This window comes from Spea bombifrons, chromosome 4 (assembly GCF_027358695.1).
Source record: "Spea bombifrons isolate aSpeBom1 chromosome 4, aSpeBom1.2.pri, whole genome shotgun sequence".
Classification (NCBI taxonomy): Eukaryota; Metazoa; Chordata; class Amphibia; order Anura; family Pelobatidae; genus Spea; species Spea bombifrons.
This window is the reverse complement of record NC_071090.1, coordinates 83,434,275-83,458,895: the sequence shown is the minus strand read 5'-3', so window position 1 is coordinate 83,458,895 and position 24,621 is coordinate 83,434,275. Positions and strand designations below refer to the sequence as shown.

General features: G+C 41.3%; 2 protein-coding genes across 2 annotated transcripts in view; both read right to left on the bottom strand.

Annotated features, from left to right (window-relative positions):
* Nucleotides 1-1,122: 1,122 nt before the first annotated feature.
* On the bottom strand, nt 1,123-8,842 carry LOC128491440 (transient receptor potential cation channel subfamily M member 7-like). Its single transcript, XM_053463763.1, has 9 exons — nt 8,823-8,842; nt 8,514-8,593; nt 8,343-8,408; nt 7,772-8,055; nt 5,404-5,486; nt 3,770-3,975; nt 2,968-3,019; nt 2,516-2,622; nt 1,123-2,156 (listed from the first exon to the last, which is right to left on the bottom strand). Exons 1-9 carry the CDS (start codon nt 8,840-8,842, stop codon nt 2,032-2,034), a joined length of 1,023 nt encoding a protein of 340 aa, XP_053319738.1. The 3' UTR covers nt 1,123-2,031.
* Nucleotides 8,843-8,907: 65 nt separating this feature from the next.
* The window catches only part of TRPM7 (transient receptor potential cation channel subfamily M member 7), a 38,981-nt gene continuing 23,267 nt past the window's right edge, over nt 8,908-24,621 (bottom strand). The window contains exons 18-30 of the mRNA XM_053463761.1: nt 24,270-24,413; nt 23,626-23,754; nt 22,637-22,945; nt 21,102-21,276; nt 20,337-20,466; nt 19,901-20,085; nt 19,075-19,207; nt 18,004-18,704; nt 10,233-10,294; nt 9,836-9,938; nt 9,632-9,705; nt 9,156-9,190; nt 8,908-8,962 (exon numbers count right to left, since the gene is read on the bottom strand). Of these exons, the coding sequence (XP_053319736.1) occupies nt 8,908-8,962; nt 9,156-9,190; nt 9,632-9,705; nt 9,836-9,938; nt 10,233-10,294; nt 18,004-18,704; nt 19,075-19,207; nt 19,901-20,085; nt 20,337-20,466; nt 21,102-21,276; nt 22,637-22,945; nt 23,626-23,754; nt 24,270-24,413 (2,235 nt within the window). The remainder of the gene's footprint in view (nt 8,963-9,155; nt 9,191-9,631; nt 9,706-9,835; nt 9,939-10,232; nt 10,295-18,003; nt 18,705-19,074; nt 19,208-19,900; nt 20,086-20,336; nt 20,467-21,101; nt 21,277-22,636; nt 22,946-23,625; nt 23,755-24,269; nt 24,414-24,621) is intronic.

The following is a 24,621-nucleotide window of genomic DNA, read 5'->3' as shown; positions in this document are numbered from 1 at the left end:
TAAGTCAGCCATAGGTCAGTGTATTGTGGTGCCACCTTTGTGCCCAGTGCAGTGTCTATTGACTAAATGTAGAAATCCTGGTTAAGAGTAAAATGGTTATGTGTGAGGATGAATTCAATTAGTTTTAAGGATTGTTTCAGGGCTATATTTATTATTTTGGGGATCAAATGACAAGAATAGCAGGCATCAATTCTATCCTGATCTGGTATATTGTTGTAGAATCCCTATACATTCACCATTTCTAAAATTGTATCAGTAGGTAATTCTGTAATCTAACTCAAAAGTCTCTTTTACAAAGCTAGTTTGCTTTATGGACAAGGTGTCTTAATGTACTTTATAAATAACCAGAATGAGGAATCCGCACACTCCAAAGGAACCCAGGTGCTTAACTGTGCCAGGAAGGGCTCCCCAATAAATCCAGAAGGTAAATAAAGGCTCCAGGCACTCAAGAGTTCCAGCATCAGGCAGGTTTATTGAAGAAAAAAAATGTATTTTATATCACGGAAATCTGTTTTGTTCGTGTATCCAGTGCCTGTATTATTGGTCTGGCTATGTTGTCTGGCTATGTTCCCTGGCTTGTGGAATTTTTTTTTGAAGTATATAGCAGGTCCCCACAGCAGGGTTGGATGGTATTGGCATTTGTATTTCTGGTTGAATGGTCTTTGGAGACATTTTAACAAAGTTCTGGAATTTTCCTTGGTGGGATCTTGGCTCAGTTTGTAATAGTTGTAAGGTTTTTTTTGTTTTTAAATAGTCCTGAGTGTTCATTATCACTACTGCTGGTTTGATTGCGATTGTGTGGTTTATGCTCAGATCGTGAACTATTTCCAAAATGTGATTTTGGAAATGCGTAGTTGGTATTTTTCTGCTGTGTTATTAAATATGCTTTTCTCAGATGTGTGTATGTATATATATATATATATATATATATATATATATATATATATATATATATATATATATATATATATATATATATATATATATATATATATATATATATATATATATATATATATATATAAATAAATAATATATATATATAATGTGTTTTGTTTTTTTGGCAAATGAAAAGCTTCTTTACTATTTAAACATTTTAATAATGAAGCATGGAAACAAACGTGCACAGAATAAATTTATTTTAGATTTTTTAAAGATTTAAATGATATATAAAATGTATACAGTATTATATTTCACCTTTTCCCCAGCAACATAACACACAATTTAAACAGCCTACTTTGTTCGTGCCTTTATGAGTACTGTATCTATAAGATACACTACAGAGTAAAAAATGTAAAGAACATTTTATATTTGTTCTGTATTTTAAAACTTGCATTAAGTACCTCTAACAAAAAACAAAAAAAAAAGTTTAAAAAAATGATTTTTTACGGACAAATTTATCTTGACATAATGACGATTAAATTACAATTCATTGGCTAAATTGCATTGCAATCTCCCATAATTTACAACCACTTTTTCATTCGTTAAAATAGGTACCATATTAACAATAGAGACCTTTGTACAGACGTTTAAATACATTGAAACATTTGTAAGATTGTGTACATTCTCATCTGATATACAAGCAGTACAGTTTGAGGTCTTTGGAAGATCTAACTTCTGAAGCAGTTGTGATATACATGAAAAGCACTTACTGATCTCTTTACAAGGCAACTTGAAGGAAAATAATTAAAAAAAGAAAGGCTTTCCTTTTGTCTATACAATAGTTCATTGCTGATCATGGCTTTCATAAAGTTAAAATTGAAATGTATAAAAGATAGCCACTGCGCACAGTTAAAAGTTGCAATTGCTTTAGATTGCATTTAGGCAACAAATCCCAAGTCTTTACAGATTACGACTTCAACGCATTGCACTGTATAGTACCACAGGTGTTTATTTATACGTGGCACGTGGGGAGCCTTCCAGATCATTTACATTTGTTCTAGCAGCATGCACTTGTGTGCGGTATTTCTAACGTGCCCAACTTCTCTCATTAGTCAGGATTCATTCAGTCCCAAAGCGGTGGTTGGTTGGTTATAACATCAAGCGGATCGAGTTATCGGATTCTTTGGTGGGATTGTCAGGATCAGACGATGATTCTGTATTACCCTCTTGAGGAAATATCACTTTATCAGGTGTGTAGTCATTCCTCTTCAAGTCTTTGTAAGAAAAGAAAAGATAGAAGCATTGACAGAGTAATAGATAGACCTAACCGATATACATGGTTAACTCATCACACAGACACTGTTACAAAAGTGACATATACACTAGTAGTGTATTCTAGCACAGGCTGGGTATCATGTAGCACATGCAGTAGGTGAGGAGAAATGCAGCCCTGTGCCACATTAGCCTGGGGGGTAATCAATGTGCCAGAGCTCTCTCTTATAATCCAGTATATATATATATGGCGAGTCCAACAGCCAGCTCTGACTCCGTCCAGTTTAAGTGTGTCCATCATAATATTTATAGTCTACAGATTTTCCAAGAACCCAAGTCACAGCATATTTTACTCTCATACCTGGGAGTTTAAGTTTTCGGCAACAGGAATTACAGTGGTGTCTAGCACGGAAGTTTTTGATGGCATCATCACCCAGGTTCGCTGGTCCAAACACCATGTCCGAGGACCTGTACAAGAGAAAGGCAACAATATGCTTAAAAACTAGTATGAAGTTTAACATTTGCTGCCAAATCTTTTCCACTGCAGCATTAAAACATGCGAATACCAAGTTACCATACCAAAGTTTGCAGAGTACATTAGTGTTTTTATTATACTAAGGCTGTAATACCGAGAATGTATATTGATACTATAGGGTGTATCTCAACCTGTAACAAGTGTAGTCTCAGCTGCACAAAATTCACCTTGTGGATGTAACATACTACTGGAGTTCTATGTGAGGCAGACATGATACCGCAACGCTAACATTTTTATGTTAAACATTAAATTCATTCTACATCACAGTAAAGGCTTACCTCTTTTCTCCAGACTTTATGACCGATGGATCGGTTAAATTTTCTCCAACACCTTTGAACAGACAGATAAGCAACTGATTTTAAACAGTTTTCTGTACAAAACAGAACTTTGATCTGGCAGTTTTATACCCGACAACATTTTCCTCAGATCGCTCAAGTAATATGGAATTCAGGGACAGTACTATACTCAACAAGAACCGCTTTACATGACAATATCCTTATTTGAACAAGGGCGCGTGATGCATAACATAATAGGTTATGACAGTACATGGAAGAACAATTTGTTTTCATGTATTTTTACGTTGGGCTATAGTGGACAACGCGTCTCTTAACAAGTAGAAAAACAAAGATTTTTATACAAATCTGGTTTTAGGTATCATGATCTGGAAAGAGTGGGTCTGCCAAGTTTCAATATTTAAATATCCCTGCTTGATACCTATTGGAGGATTACATTCAACGTATTGGTCTTTAGCCCAAATATATATGCAACATATAGAGGGCCAAAAGGACTTGGTATATTTTGTTTATTTGAAATTTGAGTAAAATTTTTCTAAACCTTAGAACTTTTTCTAAACAAAGTTATATTGTTAAATTGATTTTTTTTGCTCAATCTTAATACATTTACAACTCCTATGATGATCAGCTAACACATGATCATAACCTGGTCACTAAGGAAGCTGCAACTCCAAAACTTCACACTCCCTGTGACACTGACCATTTATAGAAGCAGTTGCCTTGGTGAAAAACACCATCTACTGGATGTCATCAGGACTCAAGTGAGTCGTATAGAAAGAAGTCTAACCTTGCAAATCCAGTACCAGGAGCTCCCCCCTCGTGTATTCGTATGTCCAGTGGCTGAAAGCCAGCATGGTTTCCTCCAGCACGTTGGATGGTATAATCTCATCTCCATTGTTGTTATTGTATTTCCGAAACTCCCCAGTCATGCACTCCTCTATAGCAAACCACTGCCCAGCAGAATGACAATACAGGAGGAAAACTTCAAGGAACCTGGCAAAAAAAAAAATGTAAATTGCCATTAATAAATAGAATATTGTCTGATCTTTCAACAGCCCTAAAATACGTAGAATTTGCACGGTATTAAACCCCTATTCAAAAGCAAAATAGCATGAGCCAAAGTCCACTAATAATATGCAAAATATTTAATGAAATGTTGTTCTGGTATCGGCTGCATACAACAAATTGGAATCATGATTTCCCTGGGAGGATTCGTGATCTCCCTCATCATGTGATGAAGGCGGCAATCCACCAGGGCCGCAGTGAAAACATCCTCCCCAATCATCTTCTTGGGCTGCGCTCTCTCACTTGAGGAAAGGCTTTCTTCCAACCCTGCCCATACCTTCTATGCCCCATCCGAAGAGGGGAACCTCTAAAGTCTTCCTTCACAGCATCCACTCCGCTTTGAACAGGCCACACAACCACCACCCACCAAAAACAAAGTCCTCTGGGACCTCTATTTATTGTGCCGTTTTCGGTGAAGAAAAAATAAGAAAGTGCAAGTTAACGTAATGGTGTTCTAAAAATGTAATCCCTTACACACCAGCCATAGGCCAGGGTAGTGAAGGAAAAACAGCAGTGAAAGACAGAAATTATGAGAAATTACAGAAAGCTAGAAATTGTATCCAGCATTTTATTTTTAAAGCTATAACCAAGTTCAATATCTTAGTTTTCTAATTGAAACTCGAGTAGAAATCTTTCCTAAAAAGGCAACATAGCTGTTACATACGGATGTATGCAAGCTGGGAAACTATAGCTGTATTAAGCAATCTTCTTCTCAGCATGTAATATCCGTAAAGGATGTTTAGATAAACGAAAGCTTGCCGTAGCCAACTGCTCTAGCGCAGAATTGCTTGGCAATCCAGTCGTAGGAATGAACCCTGGAAACCTGGCTAATTCCTTTTCTTTAGCTTGGATCACAGTTTGATTAGCCACAATAAAATGGGAGATTTGCGTTGATTATAATAAATGTATTTATGCAAACGGAGCCAAAGTCAATATGATATTAGAAATTACTGGTAAATGGTTAACCAGCAGGGCAGTACACTCAAAGCCATTCACCTTTAATAAAGCACCTTCCACGTTTGTCTGTGTATACGAGAAGGTTTTGCCCTAAGGAACAGTATCTTGTTAAGCAATCACACAGGTAGATTACCCCTCGTTGTTTTACATGTTCTTCTGCCATTTTCTGACTCAACAGCAGTAGATTGGCTTGACTGCCTATTGTGTCTTCGTTGGATTGTACTTCGTATATTTCTACAGAAAATCATTTGACTACACTATACCTGCCCACCATAATAACAGCAGACACTTACACTGTGCCAAAATAAGCATTCTTTTCCAACCCTTATTGTAACATTATTAAAATGCACAAATCCGCTTACTTTTACACTTCTCATTATGCAAAAAAAAAAAGCTTACCTTGGGGAATAAGGAATGGATTTGGGCTTCATAGCATCGAACGCAAATGTCATTTTCTGTGCCGCCCTCTGCTGTTGTATTTCCTGAAATGAACATTAAGAATAAGGTTTCCGTGTTTTACCTGTATCCATTACAACTGCAGTAAACACGTTTATAGCACAAGTACATGTTAAGGATATCTTAGTTTTGTTTTCTCGTTTAATGTGTGCGTTCCTTGTTGCTCTTGTAGATTTGCTGTACATGCATACCCAATTCCCAAAAGAATACCTAGCAGAGGCAACGGAGATGCATAATGCATTATGCGATGCCAAGATGGCACCTCTACCACTAACTATGTTTATTATTTCAGAGAATTCCCTGAATCCGCCATTTTATCTAAAATTCTTTATCTTTACAAAAATTCCAGCATGGAAAGAGTTAAAATATTGGCATTACAAATGCCCATAGGGTGTCTCGTATTAAAAAATGCATGAGTGGATGGGATAAATTGAATTGGCCGGGTTCAAAGGTGTCCCAAATATGGGACATGGGGGCAGTAGGATCAGATGTCTAAATGGCCAAAAAATACACACCTCACAAAGGCGGCCTTTTACCTCCCAAATAACCCAACAAAACCATGCATCACTGCGCTCAGGAGATGTTACTGAACACATATTGGGGTGTTGTTTGACAGTGACATATACCAGAACCTGTATATCTATAACTAAAGTACAACGTGTGTGAAAAAAATACAAAAAAATGTACTACCATAAAGTTTCACAAAGGCTGGTGGTAAAATTAGTGCATGGAAACGGTTAAATTACCAGCATGTGAAATACCTTGGGGTGTCTAGTTTTTAAAAATATATGACTTGATGGGGTAAATTGCATTGGCCGGCTTCAAAGATACCCGAAATGGCACATGGGGGGAAGAATTACCAGATTTGGAAAAAAAGGTTTTGAAATAGCAAAACGCTACCTGTACTTATTGCCCCATAACGTGCAGAAAAAAGCAAAAAAACATAAAAACATTGGGTATTTCTAAACTCAGGACAAATAGTAGAATCTATTTAGCAGGTTTTTTCATTCGTTTTTGCAGATGAGTAAAAGTTTTTTGTTTAAAAAGTGAGAAAAAGTAATTTTTTAACAAAAAATCCCCATATTTTATCATTTTTTTATAGTAAATTAGATGATATGATAAAATTAATGGTATCTAAAGAAAGCCCTGTTTGTCCTGAAAAAAACAATATATAATATGTGTGGGAGCACGAAATGAGAAAGAAGAAAATCACAGCTAAACAGGAACACCGAAAAATGTTAAAATAGCCATTGTCCCACAATATACTACGAGTAATAACCCCTATTGTCCTTAAGGGGTTAAATTTACAAAATTAACTTTCCCTTAAACCATCACAACTCATAAAAAAAGTAAATTTACAATCAAAGTAAAAGAAACTGATGTTTAGCCTAGTGCTTAAAATGGAATGTTAGTCCAACAAAAAGGTATTTTATATTTCAATACAGATTTATTTTTCAAACCCCTGTGTGTGTGTATATATATATATATATATAATATATATATATATATATATATATATATATATATATACATACATATATATACATACATATATATACATACATATATATACATACATACATATATATATACATACATACATATATATATACATACATATATATATATATATACATACATACATATATACATACATATATATATACATACATATATATATACATACATATATATATACATACATATATATATACATACATATATATATATATACATATATATATACATACATATATATATATATACATATATATATATATACATATATATATACATACATATATATATATATACATATATATATATATATACATATATATATATATATACATATATATATATATATACATATATATATATATATACATATATATATATATACATACATATATATATATACATATATATATATATATACATATATATATATATATACATATATATATATATACATACATATATATATACATACATATATATATACATACATATATATATACATACATATATATATATTATATATATATATATATACATACATATATATATATTATATATATATATATATACATACATATATATATATTATATATATATATACATACATATATATATATATATACATATATATATATATACACATATATATATATATACATACATATATATATATATATACATATATATATATATATACATATATATATATATATTATATATATATATATATATACATACATACATACATACACACACATACACCAAGCCAAAGTACAACAGGGCCACTTACTTTAAGGCAGAGATGTAGTACGGTGTCTTCTTTGTACACGCTATACCAGGTATTCACAACTTCAGGGAGGAATGACTTGATGATGTAAAAGTGGCCAGCTTTAAGGATATCATTTTCTGACCAGGTACACGCCACTTTCACAGCGCGTCTCAGACCTCCACCCATTTCTTCTTTACTCAGAAACTCAATTTTGGCACATAGTCCTCTTTGCGACCAGGAGGACATGCTGTTGTTCAATATGCTTGGGGAGCTCTCTTCTAATTGATACACCGTGACCAATTCACCTGTAACATTGACACATACAATCAGGTGTCAGGGACACAAGACGTTATTTTAACTACATCTACAGGCTGTTTTGTTTTTCATCAAGTGAAATTTTTTTGAGACTGCCCAACCAAGCCAAGAATATTTTGCAGAGCTGTTACGTGGAGTGACAAATACAAAAGTCACACAAATGTAAAAGACACACTCTACTGATGCAGCTCTTTGACACTCGTGATTTAAATCATATTCACATTTTTTTATTCACTGAATTTTAGAGTTAATTTGTAATAAAGTAATAAAATATTACCTTTTGGAGGCACAGGTGTAAAAGGAATACTCTGTGACAGCCTCATCAAGTTGTTCCGCTCAACAGCTGGAGATGAAAGAAACAATTATTATTAGAAATGCAAATGACACAATGACATAATGACACAATGCAATGCGTTTCAAATCAATGATATAGCACAGGATGACTTACCCGAGTAACAGTAATTGATGTCCACTATTGGTTTGAATGGAGAGCCGATACCTATAGGAAATAGTAAAAAAAAAAAAAAGCTGAATCACTATTGGTATACGATCAAAGCAAAAGTCTTGCAGACTTGAACCAAAACATGCCCACCGACACGTAGATAACACGGGTCAAGAGTTTACAACATGGCTGTCCAACTGCAGCCCTCCTGATGTGGATCCTATGCCTAGCCTAGTGGATCAGACGATCAAGAGAGCTGTAGTCTGATATCTGCAGGACCACAGCTGGACCTCTCTGACTTACCTGCAGACTTACTAAAGGTGAGCAGTGAACATTCCGGCTGATTCTCCAGAATACATGTATATGCTCAACGATTACCAGAAATAATTGAAAGTACATTTCAGGAATCTTTGTTCATATAACACTTACCATTCAAAGCATCCTCCTCAGAAGGTCTGCAATGATAAAGAAAGGTTAAGTAAAGCAGATGTCTTTCACAAAAGTGATGCTTTAATATAATTTAAAAAAAATGTTTTATTTGTTGTAACATTGCCATTTTATTTAAACAATAGTTTGATTTCGGAACGTATATAAGTTTCCATAAGTGATATTTTTCCACAATACGGATGTCAGATACCGGACACTTACTTTGGTTTGTTTGAGGAGTGTGTTTGCAGCCAATCCTGTTGAGGAATCAACATATTAAATCACATGTCAATCTGTGCAAGGCAAACTTAGAAAGAAAGCTTAGAATTTGGAATATAGAATTTCTATATCTCATATAGTATTTATCAGCATCCATTTTGCTGCAATATTAAAACTTTACAAAACTATTACTCTAGCTTCAACAGGTACATTTTATCTTTGGACTTGGCAAATGTTTTGCTAGGTGTATTACAGCGATGTGTGTACTGATAAAAATTAAATATGATATAGAAAGCAGACAATTAAGAACAAGTAAGTAACAGGGGTAGACAAGTTATTGCAGCAGCTCTTGTTCATAAACAGGGTAAAATTAAGAATAATCACACATGAGATTTTATAGCAATATGTAATATTGTGTTTATGAGAAATCCAAGAGACTCATCAACACAGAATTGACACTTGGAATTAACTGGACAAACCGTCAAAAAAGCTTCTTTGGAGTCTTCCACATTTGAGTCCACAGTGAGCGATGCCCTCCTACTGCTGGGGTGCACTATACAAACACAAAAACACAGTTACAGTCACCGCCATGTCATTCTACGTTACACAGACAGATTAATAATGTTTAGCACCATAACAATATTTCAAAACCAAACTTCTGTGTACTGCAGCCAGTTACTTACATTGGTCTAGGCGCAGAGACTGAGAGAGTTTATTCATATTAATCTCCATAAACCCCGTACACGACCTCACTTGCTTTAAGCTTGGATGGGGAACTGTATCAAACTGTTCAGATAGAGAGAGAGAAAAAAAACTTGCAGATTTTATAAAAGTCAACACATCATAGGCATTTATAGTTAAGAGTAATTCTTGCTCATGATTTTCTAAGAGCCGATGTCTATTTTCCGCTATTCCGTAATGCGCATGATGAAGATGTGATGACAACAATGATATCATCGCACCTTTCTATCTCTGCTAGAAAAGTGGATTTCCCTTTCATTTAAATTTCAATCACTAAAAAAGCAAATTTTAATACTTTCACATCTATTTCACACACAATCCCAAATCAGATTCCTTTACCTCTTCCTTGTTCTGAGCTTCCAGTTCCTTTCCTTTCGGTAACATTACGCTGTCTCTGTGACCTTAATTTTGGAATACAAATATAAAAATGACACACATAATTGTAAACGCATATACATAAATATATATATACATACAAGTGTCAATACATTTACCTAGGCGTAGAGGTTGAAGTCTCCAAGTGTAGCCTGCCAATTTTTGGCAATAAAATTCAGGTACTCTAAAACTATCATTTGCTTTCCCTTAATATTGTACAGTAGAACTGGGTAGCGGTAACCTTTTAAATCTGCATAACAAATTCAACTTTTTTTTTTTTTCAAAATCAGATTTTTATTGAATTTTTCAAAAACATAAAGGAAGGAGGTAGGGCAGGGATACAGAAGGAAAAAGGGGAGGGAGGGCAAGGGGGAATCAGGGAAACCGCGGCATGAAACAGAGGAACACAAAAATACATAGCAAGGTACATATCATAAGTACAGTCAGAGGCGTATACCAGCACGCAAACAGCATTACAAACACCCATCACAGGAACAATGGAGAACAGAAATCAAGAAGTCAGGGCAACTCGCGGCCATGAACATCGGCCCGCTGAGTAGCCGGGCGGCCCCGGGCGAAACTAGGCAACTACACATCGTGCCCAGCAACCGAGGACATCCAGTAAAACCACGTGGCCATATAGGCCTCCCTAAGTTTCGGGGTCGAGGCGGAGAGATCCTCAACCCTCCTGATCTCCTCCACCCTTGCCACCCAGTCCCGACGAGAGGGAGGGCAAGGCTGTTTCCAGTGTAAGGGTATAAGGCTTTTAGCAGCGTCAAGGAGATGTCGGACCACCGACCGTTTGTAATGAGAGATCGAGTGAGACGTATGGTGCAAGAGCATGGGCAGAGGACGGAAAGGAGGGGGAGAGTCTGATAACTCCGAAATCACCCGGTGAACCTCCCGCCAATAAGGTTGCAGCAAGGGACAGGACCACCAGATGTGCAACATCGTGCCCACATCCCCACCGCACCTCCAACACCTGTCAGACGTACCCGGGAACATACGCTGAAGACGCTGCGGCGTTCTGTACCAGTGTGTCAACAGTTTATAGTTAGTCTCCTGCGTCTTAGTGGCCCTCGAGCTCTTGTGGGTGAAAACGAATATCTTATCCCAGTCCTTGTCAGAGAGTCGAGTGTCACAGACGGTCTCCCAGGTCTCACAAAAGGACGGTCGAGTCGCAGAGGTCACAGTCATCAGCAAGGAATAGAGCAAGGAGATGGCCCTCTCCGGTGGTCGGGCCCCCGTGCACAAGGTTTCAAAGCCCGTTAAGGGCCGGTGGAGACGGTCCCCATGCGGCAAGGTAGAGAGATAGTGCCCAAGTTGGTGGTACGTGAAGCGCTCCGACCACGTAGGATCGCGCCCCCGCAGCAACGAGCTCAAGGGGAGCAGCCCGCCCCCCTCCAGCAGCGCCCGGGCCCGGACAGGGGCAGGAACCCCGAGGAAGTCCAACCGGCCCACCTCCCGCCCCGGAGCAAAGTCCGGGTTCTCGCAGAGGGGCAGCAACGGCGACGGCGCGGTAGACAGGCGAGCGCGCAGGCACACCTCCCGCCAAACCGCCAGTGTCGCCAGCACAAAAGGATGGGAAATGCTGCCGTGGCCGCCACCCGGGCCCCACAAGGCATGGTATATACGGCCCCGCATCCCCCCAATCTCCAGATCGACCCATGGCTTAGCTAGGGGACCCAGGGTATGCCACTCCAAGATGCGAAGGAGGTGGGCAGCACGGTAATACGCATGAAAATCAGGCAAGGCAAGCCCACCCGCAGATTTGGGCCTCGTGAGCTGGGCAAACCGCTGCCGAGGGCTCTTATTGCCCCAGACAAACCTAGACACCAGAGACCGGAGAACCTTGAAAAAGTCCCGCGGTATCCGAATCGGAAGCGTCTGGAACAGATACAACACCCGAGGCAAAAGGTTCATCTTGACAACATTCACCCGGCCTATCCAGGAGAGATATAGCGGCGTCCACCGCCGCAGATCCTCAGACAGAACGGCTAACAAGGGTGTAAAATTAACATGATAAAGCCGCGCGGGATCGGCAGTCAGCCAAATCCCTAAATACTTAAGCTTCTCCGTGCACCACCGGAAGGGGAAGCAAGGCATAAGCGAGGTCACCAACCGAGGGGGCAGGGAGACATTTAAAATTTCGGACTTCGAATAATTTATCTTAAGGTTAGACAGCGCGCCGTAGAGACGAAAAGCCTCAAGAATATTCGGGAGTGAAATACTGGGACGGTCTACAATAAACAGCAGATCATCAGCGTATGCCGCCACCTTATGATGTCGATCACCGTCCCGCAACCCCAAGATGTTCGGGTCCGAACGGACAGCCTCCAAAAAAGGCTCCAGGGACAGCGCAAAGAGCATCGGGGACAGGGGACAGCCCTGTCTGGTCCCGTTCCTTATCGCTATGGGGGGAGAGAGAGCCCCATTAACCCGCACGCGAGCAGTAGGCGAGGAATAGAGAGCCCCAATCCAGGCCAACATAGATGGGCCCAGACCCAGATGTTCCAGGGTAGCCTCCAAAAAACCCCAGTCCACCCTATCAAAGGCCTTCTCCGCGTCGGTCGATAACAGTAAAATCTGGCGCGCCTCCGCCCGCGCCTTATGGATGACAGAGAGAAGTCTAATAGTATTGTCACGCGCCTCTCGCCGAGGGATAAAGCCAGCCTGGTCCGGGTGAACCAACAGCGGGAGGAACCGACCCAGACGCAACGCCAGCATTTTAGCAAAAAGCTTCAAGTCGGCATTGAGGAGCGAGATCGGGCGGTAACTCTGACACAGACCAGGGTCCTTGCCCTCCTTCGGAATGACCGCGATCGTGGCCGCCAACGACTGGGAGGGAAACCGAAGTCCCCCCCGGATGGCATTGAGCGCGGCAAGCAGGTGCGGGAAAAGGGGCGCCGAGAACGTACGGTAGTACCCCAGGGGCAGACCGTCCGGACCCGGACACTTACCCCGCTGGGTGGCCTTCAGAGCCGCGGAGAGCTCCTCAGCCGAGAACGGCGCCTCCATAGATTCCGCCTGTGCACGGGTGAGTTTGCGCACACCGTGCTCCGCAAGATAACTGTTGATGCGGACCCGCTTATCATGACTGGCACCCTCATCGGAAACCTGGGACGAACCATAAAGAGAGGAGTAGTACGCATGAAACGCATCCACTATCTTAGAGGGGAAATGGGACAAATCCCCCGCAGGTGTCCGGACCCGGTGCACGTGCGTATTGCGCTTAAGTGGGTTTATCATTTTGGCCAACAGCTTACCGCACTTATTACCGTGCTCACTGAAAAATCTCTGACTATACAGGGAAGCCCGACGAAACTTAGAGTTGAGAATGTCAGACAGTTGGCCCCTGAGGGAGGTCAGATCCGCGTAGGTCGCCTCATCAAGAGTATCCTTGTGCAGGGATTCCAACTGCTGAATTCGAACAGTAAGCCTATCAATCTCCCGCGCGCGCGCCCTCTTTCGTTGCGTACCTTGTTGAATAAAGAAACCTCGCAGCACACACTTATGGGCCTCCCACACCACCAGAGGGGACAGCCCCTGCGTAGCATTGTCCTGAAAGTAACGTTGCAGTTCCGTCGTCGTCTGTGAGACAAGCGCCTCGTCCAGTAGAAAAGAGTCGTTAAGTCGCCACGTCCACTCCCGGGGCCTACACAACGGAGAGTCTAGCGTAATGGAAACTGGAGAGTGATCTGTCCAGGTCATCGGTAGGATCGTGGCCGCCTGCAGCAAGTCCAGGTGAGTCTGAGAGAGAAAGATGTAATCCAGTCGGGAGTAGCAAGCATGAGGGGAAGAGTAAAAAGTGAAGTCCCGGGCAGTCGGGTACAGAGAACGCCAGCAGTCAATCAGGCGCTGCTCAGTCAGGAGTTTGCGAACCGAGCGCAACTGGTTAGCCGGGACACAACTGGAGCCCGAGGAAGTGTCGACCTCCGGGCGAAGAGGGACATTTAAATCCCCCCCCAGAATCACAAGGCCCTCCCCAAAAGTGGCGAGCGAGGCCACGATAGAGCGGAGGGCCACATGCTGAGCCCGATTAGGAAGATACACGCTAGCAAAGGTGTAGAGAACCTCAGCAATGTAGCCCTTAACGAAGGTGAAACGGCCCGAGGGGTCAAGGAGAGTATCCTTAACAACGAACGGGACCCTGTTAGAAAATAGTATAGCCGTCCCCTTAGTCTTGGACTCCGGATTGTTACTAAAATATCCCAAAGGGTAGTGGGAATTCTTTAGACTAGGGGCTTGCCCCCCCTTGAAGTGGGTCTCCTGAAGCAGTACCACGGAGGCATCATGCGCCTTAAATTCTCTCAGAGCCCTGGACCGTTTTTCGGGTATATTAAGACCCTGTGCGTTAACAGAATAAATGGTCAGCGGGGCTGGTCGGAAAGCCATGTCAGTCGGTATGCGGAGCGACGCCTCAGTGCCGCGGGGGTAGAGACAAAAAAGAGGGGAGGGCGGAAAGGACGGTGGGGAGGAGAACAGGGACGGGGGGGGAATTATGTAATATTAGTGGGAAATGTAGTGTGTGGGGTAATGCGTCAAGTACCGGGCAGACCCCAACCCCCCTAGGGAGGCGAACGGGGTCCCCAGAGAACGGGCAACGACACCAAGCCCCGTGGGGTAGAGAACGAGGCGGGCGAAGAATTCCAGAAAGCGGCAAAGGCTCCGCAGGTAAACCAAGTGCCGCCAAAACACAGAACGCCCCGCCACCCGCCCGAAACAGACACAACAGACAACACCATAACAGAACAAATAACAAATTCTTGGGCAACGCAATACACAGAATTATGCATTACAAATGCGGACCCCGGAGTAGAGGAAGCATACGTGTCCACGGCCGGAAAAAAAAAAAGAAAAAAAAAAAAAAAAAAAAAAAAAAAAAAAAAAAAAACGACGAACGGGTTGTGTAGTGTAGTGAGAGCAAAGGACTGCCCGTGGGCCAAGCTGGGGGCGTCCCGGAGCAGGCGCGCCAGGGGACCACCACACCGCAAGAGATCGCACCCCAGGGGTGACACAAACGCAAGCGGAGACGTCACTCAAGGCGGCAGTGCCAACCCCACCAGGAGGGACATGGGCAGGATGGCATGGGGCAGCGCGCGGCAGAGCGACATAACAAGGGGCGGGTCGGGCCCTGCACACCCCGAAACCAGCGCGAGCCCCGAGGGCCAGCGCGTGCGAGTAACACGGTCGGTCCGAGCGACACGTGGCGAGCATCGGGGCGGCCGCAGGGCAGCAGAGCGACCCCCGAAGCACCAACACACCTAAGGGGCAGGCACACGAACCCAGTCCCAAATGCACCAAAATAATAAAAAACAAAAACGATGCGGAAAAATAAAAACGACGCGGAAAAAGAAAAAGAAATAAAAATAAAGTCACACACGAGCCACGGGTACACAGCGGTAAAATAAAACGAAAGTCCGCAGGTAATAACAAGTCCCGCTTCCAGGCTTGCGTAGTCGGCCAAAGAAGGATACAGAGGAGCCTCCACGGGGTCACCACCGGAAAGTGGCCGGCATCAGTCACTCCCTCGGCGGCTGGTCACGGTCCCTGTCCCTCAGAGCCCGTCCAGGAGGTCTGGCCCGCTGGGGCCCGCGTTGCGCTGAACCAGCACGGCGTCGGCGAAAATCCGCATCTCGGGCGGTCCAGTCGGGTACCTCAAGCGGCGGCAGGTCCAGCTCCAGCAGAAAGGGTCGAACGTCCGCAGGCCTGCGGATGGTAGCTGTAAGGGGGCCCAGACGGGCCACCAGGGCAAAAGGATAACCCCACCGGTACGCGATCTTCCGCTCCTGAAGCGCGGCAGTCACAGGGCGTAGGGCCCGCCTGGCCAACAGCGTGTAGTGGGACAAATCATGATAGAGGGAAACCTCATGCCCCTCAAAGGCCCAAAACCGGCGTGCGCGGGCCTTCAACATTATCTCCTCCTTCAGCGAGTAGCTGTGGAGACAGCAAATTATGTCCCTGGGGGGGTCTCCCGGGCCGCCGCTGGGGCGCAGAGCTCTATGGGCACGATCAAATTTTATAGGTTTCCTCCCAGGGTCTGCAGGCCACTCCAGAATCAGGGAAAAGAGTCTGTCCAGGATCGCCCTCAGATCCTCAGGTCGCTCACCTTCAGGAAGACCCCGCACCCGAATATTGGACCGCCGCCCTCGGTTATCGAGGTCCTCCAGATGGTAAAATAAATCCGCCATCTGATGGGAACAGGAGCGGCAGTGGGCCGATAGCTGGCGTTCGACCTCCCCGGTCCTGGCGTCAACACTGGTGACCCTCTCGTCAAGGCGGGAAACCTCAGCCCGCAAGGCCGCGACTTCGGCCCGGACCGTTTGCTTGACTTCTGCCACGAGGAGACTGAAGTCGTCCTTTGTGGGCAGAGACGAAAAAAGTCGGCGCCACTCAGGCGAAGGCGGTCCCGAGGCACTGGCTGCGGGCAGCAGGGAATCTCCATCCTCCGAGGCCCCAGAGCAGGCGGGAGTCTGCGCCATGTTGGAGTCTTCCGGCTGAGTCTGCAGCAGCTGCGGAGTGGTAAAATAGCCCCTCAGCGACGCGGGTTGAGATCTGCCGCTAGACGCCGGGGTAGTCGGCTCCGGGGGACCCTTTTTAGTGCGGCCCATTGCGAATTACGCCGGAGTGTCTGCGAATCTCAGGGCGGGCGGCGCGGAGCAAACAGATCAGGCAGCCATCTTCTTCGCCGGGCCAGCCACGCCCCCCAACAAATTCAACTTTTTATCAATTTCTATTTAACTTGTATTATTCATGTCTATTGTTTTTTCTTATAATCCACTGCCACTTGTTGCTACCATTTTTTAATAAAAAGTATAATTAGAGAGTATTAATCTTTAAGGCATGATAAATTCAATTTTGCAACTAATATTTTATACGCTTCTACCTCCAACATCAGTTGTTGGGTCCCTTTCAAAAGACACCATAGAAGATCCAGTGTCTCAAAGGAACAATGCAAACGTATGCAATGATATACATCTACCAGGGGCGGGAAACATTAAAAGAATGCTTGTCTGCTAATTTATAGAAGCAAAACACATGAGAAAACAGTAATCAACATGTTACACAGTAAGTTTCCCAATAAAATATACGGTAATGAGGTTTATGCATTACGGTATGGCGAGTGCACAATAAACAGAATGCCTGCAGCTGTGTTTGCGACAATATAACTACGAGCTTCTATGTATGTCTGCCACGCAGGATGCTGGGGTTATGTTATATTATCTATGTGCCAAAAAATACTTATATGGTGGAAAGTCCAGGTTTTATGTTGTCCAGAAAGCAAAGTGTTAACGGTGTATCTTCTCTGTAACCTAAATTCTGTGGTGCATGTTAGGAGTCATCAACTCCTTAACTCAAGTTCTCCTCAAGATAGGAAACACTGTCAGCATTCAATACACAAAAGTGACGGCATCACTACATTGAGAGCAGATTATATATATATACACACACACACACTCTTTACTGATCCATAAACACAGCGGAGGCACAAGGACAAAGACAGAAGTGCCTACTGCATTTCGCACTCACTGGTCTTCGTCCCTGAGTGTTTATGGATAGAGAATTTTTATATTTCTATTCTCAACGTACGGGAATCTTTACTGTTGCGGATTAAGTTACAACTCAAGCACACTCAAATAAAAATGATCTAACTGTTACTCATCTGTAAACTGGCCGATTTATACGTCTCAATTCATAGACAAAGCAGCATAATATATGAAAAGAATAAACCTACCCACAAACGCTCCGAATTCTACTATATTTTCAGCTTCTTTTGACGCTCTCCGATGAATAGATTTGTCAAGTTTTGATGCAAATTCCAGCTGACTTTTACTAGGCTGGGTCGGCGTGCTTACAAAAAACGTAGCCGCCGGGGAAGCGCAGCTTGGAACGCTAGTTGTCGATTTCTGATCGCCAGTAAGCGATTCAGAGCCCTGTGCGTCCTTCCTCAAGTCTCGGCGACAGTCAGCAGTGGAAATTAAGGCACATCCAGAAGGACCAGCCTCTGAAATATGTAATGTCTCTTTGTGAGGTGGAAAAGACAAATCCTCACATATTTTCTTGCTATGGGCATTCCTTTCATCTCGCAGGGAAATGTTGAATATAAAATTGCTGTTGGCCTCTGGACTCCCTTGTGGAAACGAAGAGCCAAAGAAATTCCCAACACTCTGTTTTTTCCTCATGGAAGAGCGGATAGGGGCATCGTCGACCAGGTTTTGCCCCAGATGTTTTGAAATGCTTAGCTCCCGGGTTATTTCATTGTGAACTTTGCTAGCCTCCGACGCCTTCTGTGCCGTTAGAGTTTTTAAGGTATCCACCGTGAGAGCAGACAAGTCCTGTAGGTGCCCGATCTGAGAGTCCAAAGAGTGTAAGGACCGCTTGATATAGTTCACTCGATCCCCAACTTCTTTAATCTGAACACACATCTGTTCCACCCTGAAAACGTATGACATTTTATTACATCGTTTTCTTTCAGCGAAGAAAACTAATTGTGTCAAAGTTTTGAAACAACTCTGAAGCCAAACTGAATGTTTCAACGTGCCTCGCTTCTATGATGTTCTGCAACCAATAACTATTAAAACACAGAAATTTTGATGTGGCCTCTTGTGCTACATTGTAGAGCAGGGGTTTCTCATTTCCACACAGAGGAAAACCTACTTAGCTAAATGTTTTGATACACTATAGCTTAGCAAGTGTCAGGATATTTACACTATTACAACATAGTATTTAATTAGTAGGAGCCTTATTTACGGGGCTGCCTATATAATCGCTTTTTAGTGGCTACTGGAAAAGTATTATACTTTACCTTTCAGACGTAACACGGATTCTCTCCTCACTTCCCAAATGAAATTTGTCATCTTTTTCATTGAAATATTTCTCAACACACTGCTCTTCAAAATCGTGAAGCTTCTTTTGGTCTTCCTCCGTTAAGAATAACTCTGTGAAGAGAGAAAAACAGATTAAGCAGCTGCTTAGGAGTCTCGCTTAGGGGCCCTCATATCGATGCGTTATAGCGATACAAATTTAAGATGAATCTTGTTCATTGTCAAACTTGTTATAACACGCTCCGTAGTTCAGTAATTATACATTTCATAACTTGTAATGCTATGGCTAATGGACGGAATATTTCCCAAGGTACATACACAATTTCCAATGCTACTACTATGCAGTATGCGTGAGATAACTGAATAACCAATTCCTTCGAACCAGAACACAATGCAATTTGCTCCAGGGCTCCTGGTGCTCTGACGGCCCAGATGGGCCTGAATAGAAGTAAGGTAATCCTAAAAAAAAAGCCTTCAGAGAATAGGGCCCTTCAATATAGTTTTGATAAGCGTCCTTAAAACCGTACCTTGGAACATCTCCTCCTACATTACAATACGCAGATGCTTAATAAACTCCTTTTTAGAGTGCAAGAATCCACAGCCCTACGTTACTTACTCCTATCCATAATCTAGGACACTTGTAAATTGCTACAGCAGATCCCACTAGTCACTTGTGACCACAGAACAATTTCAAATACTAGTTTTAGACCAAATTAGCTATTCTCTTGCAAATGCAAAATAAAATACCAATATACCAATTACAAAAAAATAATAATAATACTAATAAATAAAAAAAAAAAAACTTACTTGGTCCATGTGAATGCTTGTCTTTTTTTCTTCTTTTGCACACACAACAGAAAAGGGAGGACAAGTGACTCAGAATGATTAAAGGAGGAGGGAGGACGGGTTTTTCGTGGTAAGCCATAATGAAATGGTATCGCTGGTACTTCCACACAATGTTTGAAATAGCCTTTACCTGGAAGTATACATTGCTACAGGAAAAATAAAAAGGAAAATATGTATTTTGGTTAAAATTCGGACACCTCTGAAATAGTCAAACCAACCATGTTGTTAGTAAGAATTTTGTGATTTGATGTGTTCTTCTTGACTTCCACATTTAAAGTTTGGAAACTACTTTAAATATTTGTGACCTGTATGTTTACCATCATATCACAAAAATACTCATGTATCATGTCTAGCGCCCATTTCTAGTGTTTGGTTGACAGATATACAAAATACTTACTTGAAAAAGGCAATGAGTAGATTAACCATGATGATATACTGTACAAAGAGGTAGACGGCTTGAAGAAATGGGGTCAGCCACGTCCCAATGCCACACAGATCTGGTATTTCTTCAGAGTTGTTAGCACAGACTTAAAAAAAGAAAAATGACAAATTAATTTGTATGAAAATGTATATCAAAGTATTTTACACCTGCTGATAAAGGGGATATAAGGTCTATCTCTGCTTAGCTGTTGGCATGTTAGATATAGGAACAAGACAAAAAAAAACAAATGGCACGAGCTGTGTTATTGGGCAGCATCTCATTTTTACAGCAAAGGCCGTAAGGTGCACTTCGAAAAGGTTTTTATACCACATAGGAAATGCTGAGGCCTGAAACCGACTAACCATCTGAATTTTACAATGCCATTACTATATCTGTAAACATGTATCACTTGTACATCTGAATTACACTAGACCCCCTCCTAAAATATTTCTATGTATTCTTACTAACGGGTCACAAACACTTTATTTATATTTTTTCTCTCACAAAATGTTTAATTCTAGCATGAATTTGTGGCCCGATGAGAGAACAATGATAATGGAAAGGCTCTGTCGACATAGAATAAAGCCCTTACAACTTTATGCGATCAAACAAGATTCCCCCTTGACGCAAAACATCATCTCATGAGAATGAAAATGTATAATATATATATATATGTTATACAGTATATAGTAGTTTTATAGCAGTCAATACCGGTTTCAGTGCATTCGTAAGAAAACCTACCATCAATCTCATAGGCATACACTTCACCGAAGATCATCCAGTATGGCTGGAACACAATATTTTTGGCTAGAGTCCAGGATGGTTCTTGGGTAGGATAGAGAATGGCTTGTCTTGGAACACCAAAACTCAGCAGCACAACAGCCATAATAACAACAATATAAAACATGTTTGCCACCTGTAAATATCAGCAGACACAAACAAATATTACATTTACTCAATTAACCTTCTATGTTATAGATCACACGCTACAATTACAACTCTAAAATGTATTAGATATTTTGTATATATACTCATACAATGTGCGGCTTAAGGAGAGCACCTTGGTTGTATATTTCAATTACAAATAAAACTAAGGGAACCATTCCAACAGGACAGTTACATTTCACCACAGTATCAGAAAGGAGATGCTTCTTTCTGTTTTTGGTCCTTTAATATTAATTAGGCAAATGGCTTGGATAGAACAATGCAGTTCTTACCATTCACCCTCTGTGAAGACACTTGATCTCCTAAAACCATACACCACATTCACATATGATGAAGAGTACCAACATCAAACAGTAATATAAATATATACATATATTTATATTATTCCTGCATAAAATCCAGTGCTGTATACAGTGATGTAGGCTGGCATTTGATATTTTTGGTGACTTTCCCTGCTAAGACATGGCACTGAGCCGATTCTTTATGGCAATGCTATTGAAGTCATCTTTGTACAACACATTGCTCTCCTCCAGACTTTCATTAACCATGGCATGTGGTTGGGCCATTAAGACAAAGCAATTGTAATGTTTGCCACAGGCAGTATTATAAGGAAGCAGGGTGTTTGTCTAGCTGATTGGGCTACAACACATACAAATGGCTGCTAATCAGCTGCCGGAAAACATTATGCAAAAATTAGAACAATTTTAAAAATATGTTATTTTACATACGAGAAAACGTCTGTTTTTAAAGTTCTATTAACTTAAATTTTGTTTTAGAAGACATGGCCAAGATTTTTTGCGAACAATTTAGACTGGACTAAAGATGGTGCAGGACATTGATTTAATGTCAGCCATTATTTGTGAGTGTGTTCAGAAATCCTCTCACAGCCCAAAATCAAATCCAGTACAGTAATTAGCAGTAGCAGGAAATCTCTTCCAGAAAGATATACCCGCAAAATGAAACGCATATGTAACGGACACAAATATTCCTCCATATTCTTTAGCATGGTATTTACGTTAGCTACCCCAGATCACCACAATGGTACCATCATGCTCGCTTTCTACATGTTAAACCTTGGTTTACTACAATGGAACATCCCTTCTGAAGCACGGTTCTTCTTGCCAGCAAATGACAGAATTGCCTTCAAACAGAAGGCAAGGCATTTGTCTCAGTAATCAATGTTTTGGATATTGACCTGTTAATAGTGCTAAGGCAATCTCTAACACATCGGGGGAACAATCGTGAACATATAGGGGGGGGGGAGAGACATTAAATCGAGATAGCAGAAAACAAACCTCCCCAAAAAATTTCTCTAAGAAGGGGCAACTTACCATTTTTCCAATCATCATCACATAGGGTCCTGCTTGCTGATTAACAGCCAAAAAATCCAGCAGTCTGACATACCAAAAAATGATATTCAGACAGTATGTTAACCTTCCAGCTACTTGGATATATGCTGAATAGTGAACATCCTCAGCGTTTGGATCATACGGTATCTCTGAAGAACTCCTATAAGCTCCCAGCCTCAGTCCAAAGCCAACGAAGAAAGTGATGATTGCAATCGTGTCTGTGATGTTAAAGTAGTCTCCAAACCAAACCTTGACCTTTTGATTAATTTTTCCAGCTTCTGACATAAAGATCTATAAAAAAAATGTGAATACATATATATTTATTGTTTTATATAGCGCCATCAGATTCTGCAGTGCTGAAGACAAGACATAATTAGTATATAATATAACAAGACTTACGGTATATATAAATTAAAAGGCTCACATAAATATAACATGCTTTGCATTGGCTCAGATTTCAGATTGTATATTTTAATATATATAGAAGCATCATTTAGGTTTTTAATTGATCCTCAAAAACGTACTAAAGTAAAATAAGTCGCCTTGCAATAATCTATTCTGAGTTTCAGGGTTTTAAAATATCTTACAGAAGAAAATTGAACTGGTAAGGGATCTACATAACTTTGTAAGGAATATTGTTAATTCTGGATCTTCAGGGAGACTATGCAAGCCATACACCGTATTACATGTAAAATCAAAGAAGAAATCTAAGTGTACACACAGTTCAAATAATATACCTATATATAAATTCACCAATAGTAAAATTACTTAAGCACCTTTGGCCCTTTAAGGACAGAGCTGTTTAATTTTTGCAGCCTTCGTGGCAATGGCGGTTAACATTTCTGCAGTGTTCGTGTTTAGCTGTAATATTCTTCTCTCATTTACTGAACCCGCACAACTTACATATTTTGTTTTGGGGCAAGAAGGGCTTTCTTTAGATATCATCGATCACGTAAGACATGAATACGAACCTCCCGAACTTTCTCAATTGCAGAGGTAAAGATGTATGCAATCACAATCCATTCCTGAACAGAGGGCAAGGGATCCATCTTCACAAGAACCACAAACGTGAAAAGCATGAGAAATCCCAAGTATGCCAGCTAATAAAAACAAGAGAAGGGAAAACAGACCATAACTAAGAAGCCACCGACTCATTTTATTCATGACCAGAATTTGTAACGCAACATGAAAACCTCTTTATTGTTGGTAATTACATACAACTCAAACACATACAAGCTTATCTACTTAACGACTTGGACATTTTCACATTTTTTGACATGCCCGTTCCTTGCCTGTTAACATCCCCTCCGCATTCCCCTTTCCTGCAGCGTATTTATACTTGGCCGCCATCACTGCTCATTCAGTGGTCAGACAGGGATGGGTAAAGAAAGAGCTCAGCATTACAGCCCCATAAACTAAAGAGGTTTTTACCCATTCTCTGGTTGACTGGTGTTTCCACTTTGACTTTGAAGAAACATTATGACCGTGACATAAGCAAAATTATCTAGAGGGTTATGTTTTGTGACACAAATGTAATATGGCTGTAAAGTATGCAGCTTCCCAGCGCATATGCAGTACTAGTATTGTGTTATCGTTCCAAGACGCAAACACTCACCGTGTTAAACCAAAATTTCACAATGGGAGCATGGTAGAAAGCATAAAATTTCTGTGTTATTGGAAGTTTCCGAGGTTTAGCCTGAGTCTCGATTTCATGCTTGGCAATGGTGGTATCGAAAACACGAACTTCGTTGAACTGGTTCTAAAAAATAAGAAGAAATGAGAATTACAGTTGCGTTACATTTGTTTACATCTGTTCATAAAAGTGGCCACTTATAGTCATTCAAATCTAACGGCTGCAAGACCTCGATTTCACAAATGCAGAACGATACGGACGGCATCAAACGCTTGTGGATTAATTTCACTTTAGGTCGCATACGGTCGTGAGCACATGACCTACAGGAACACCT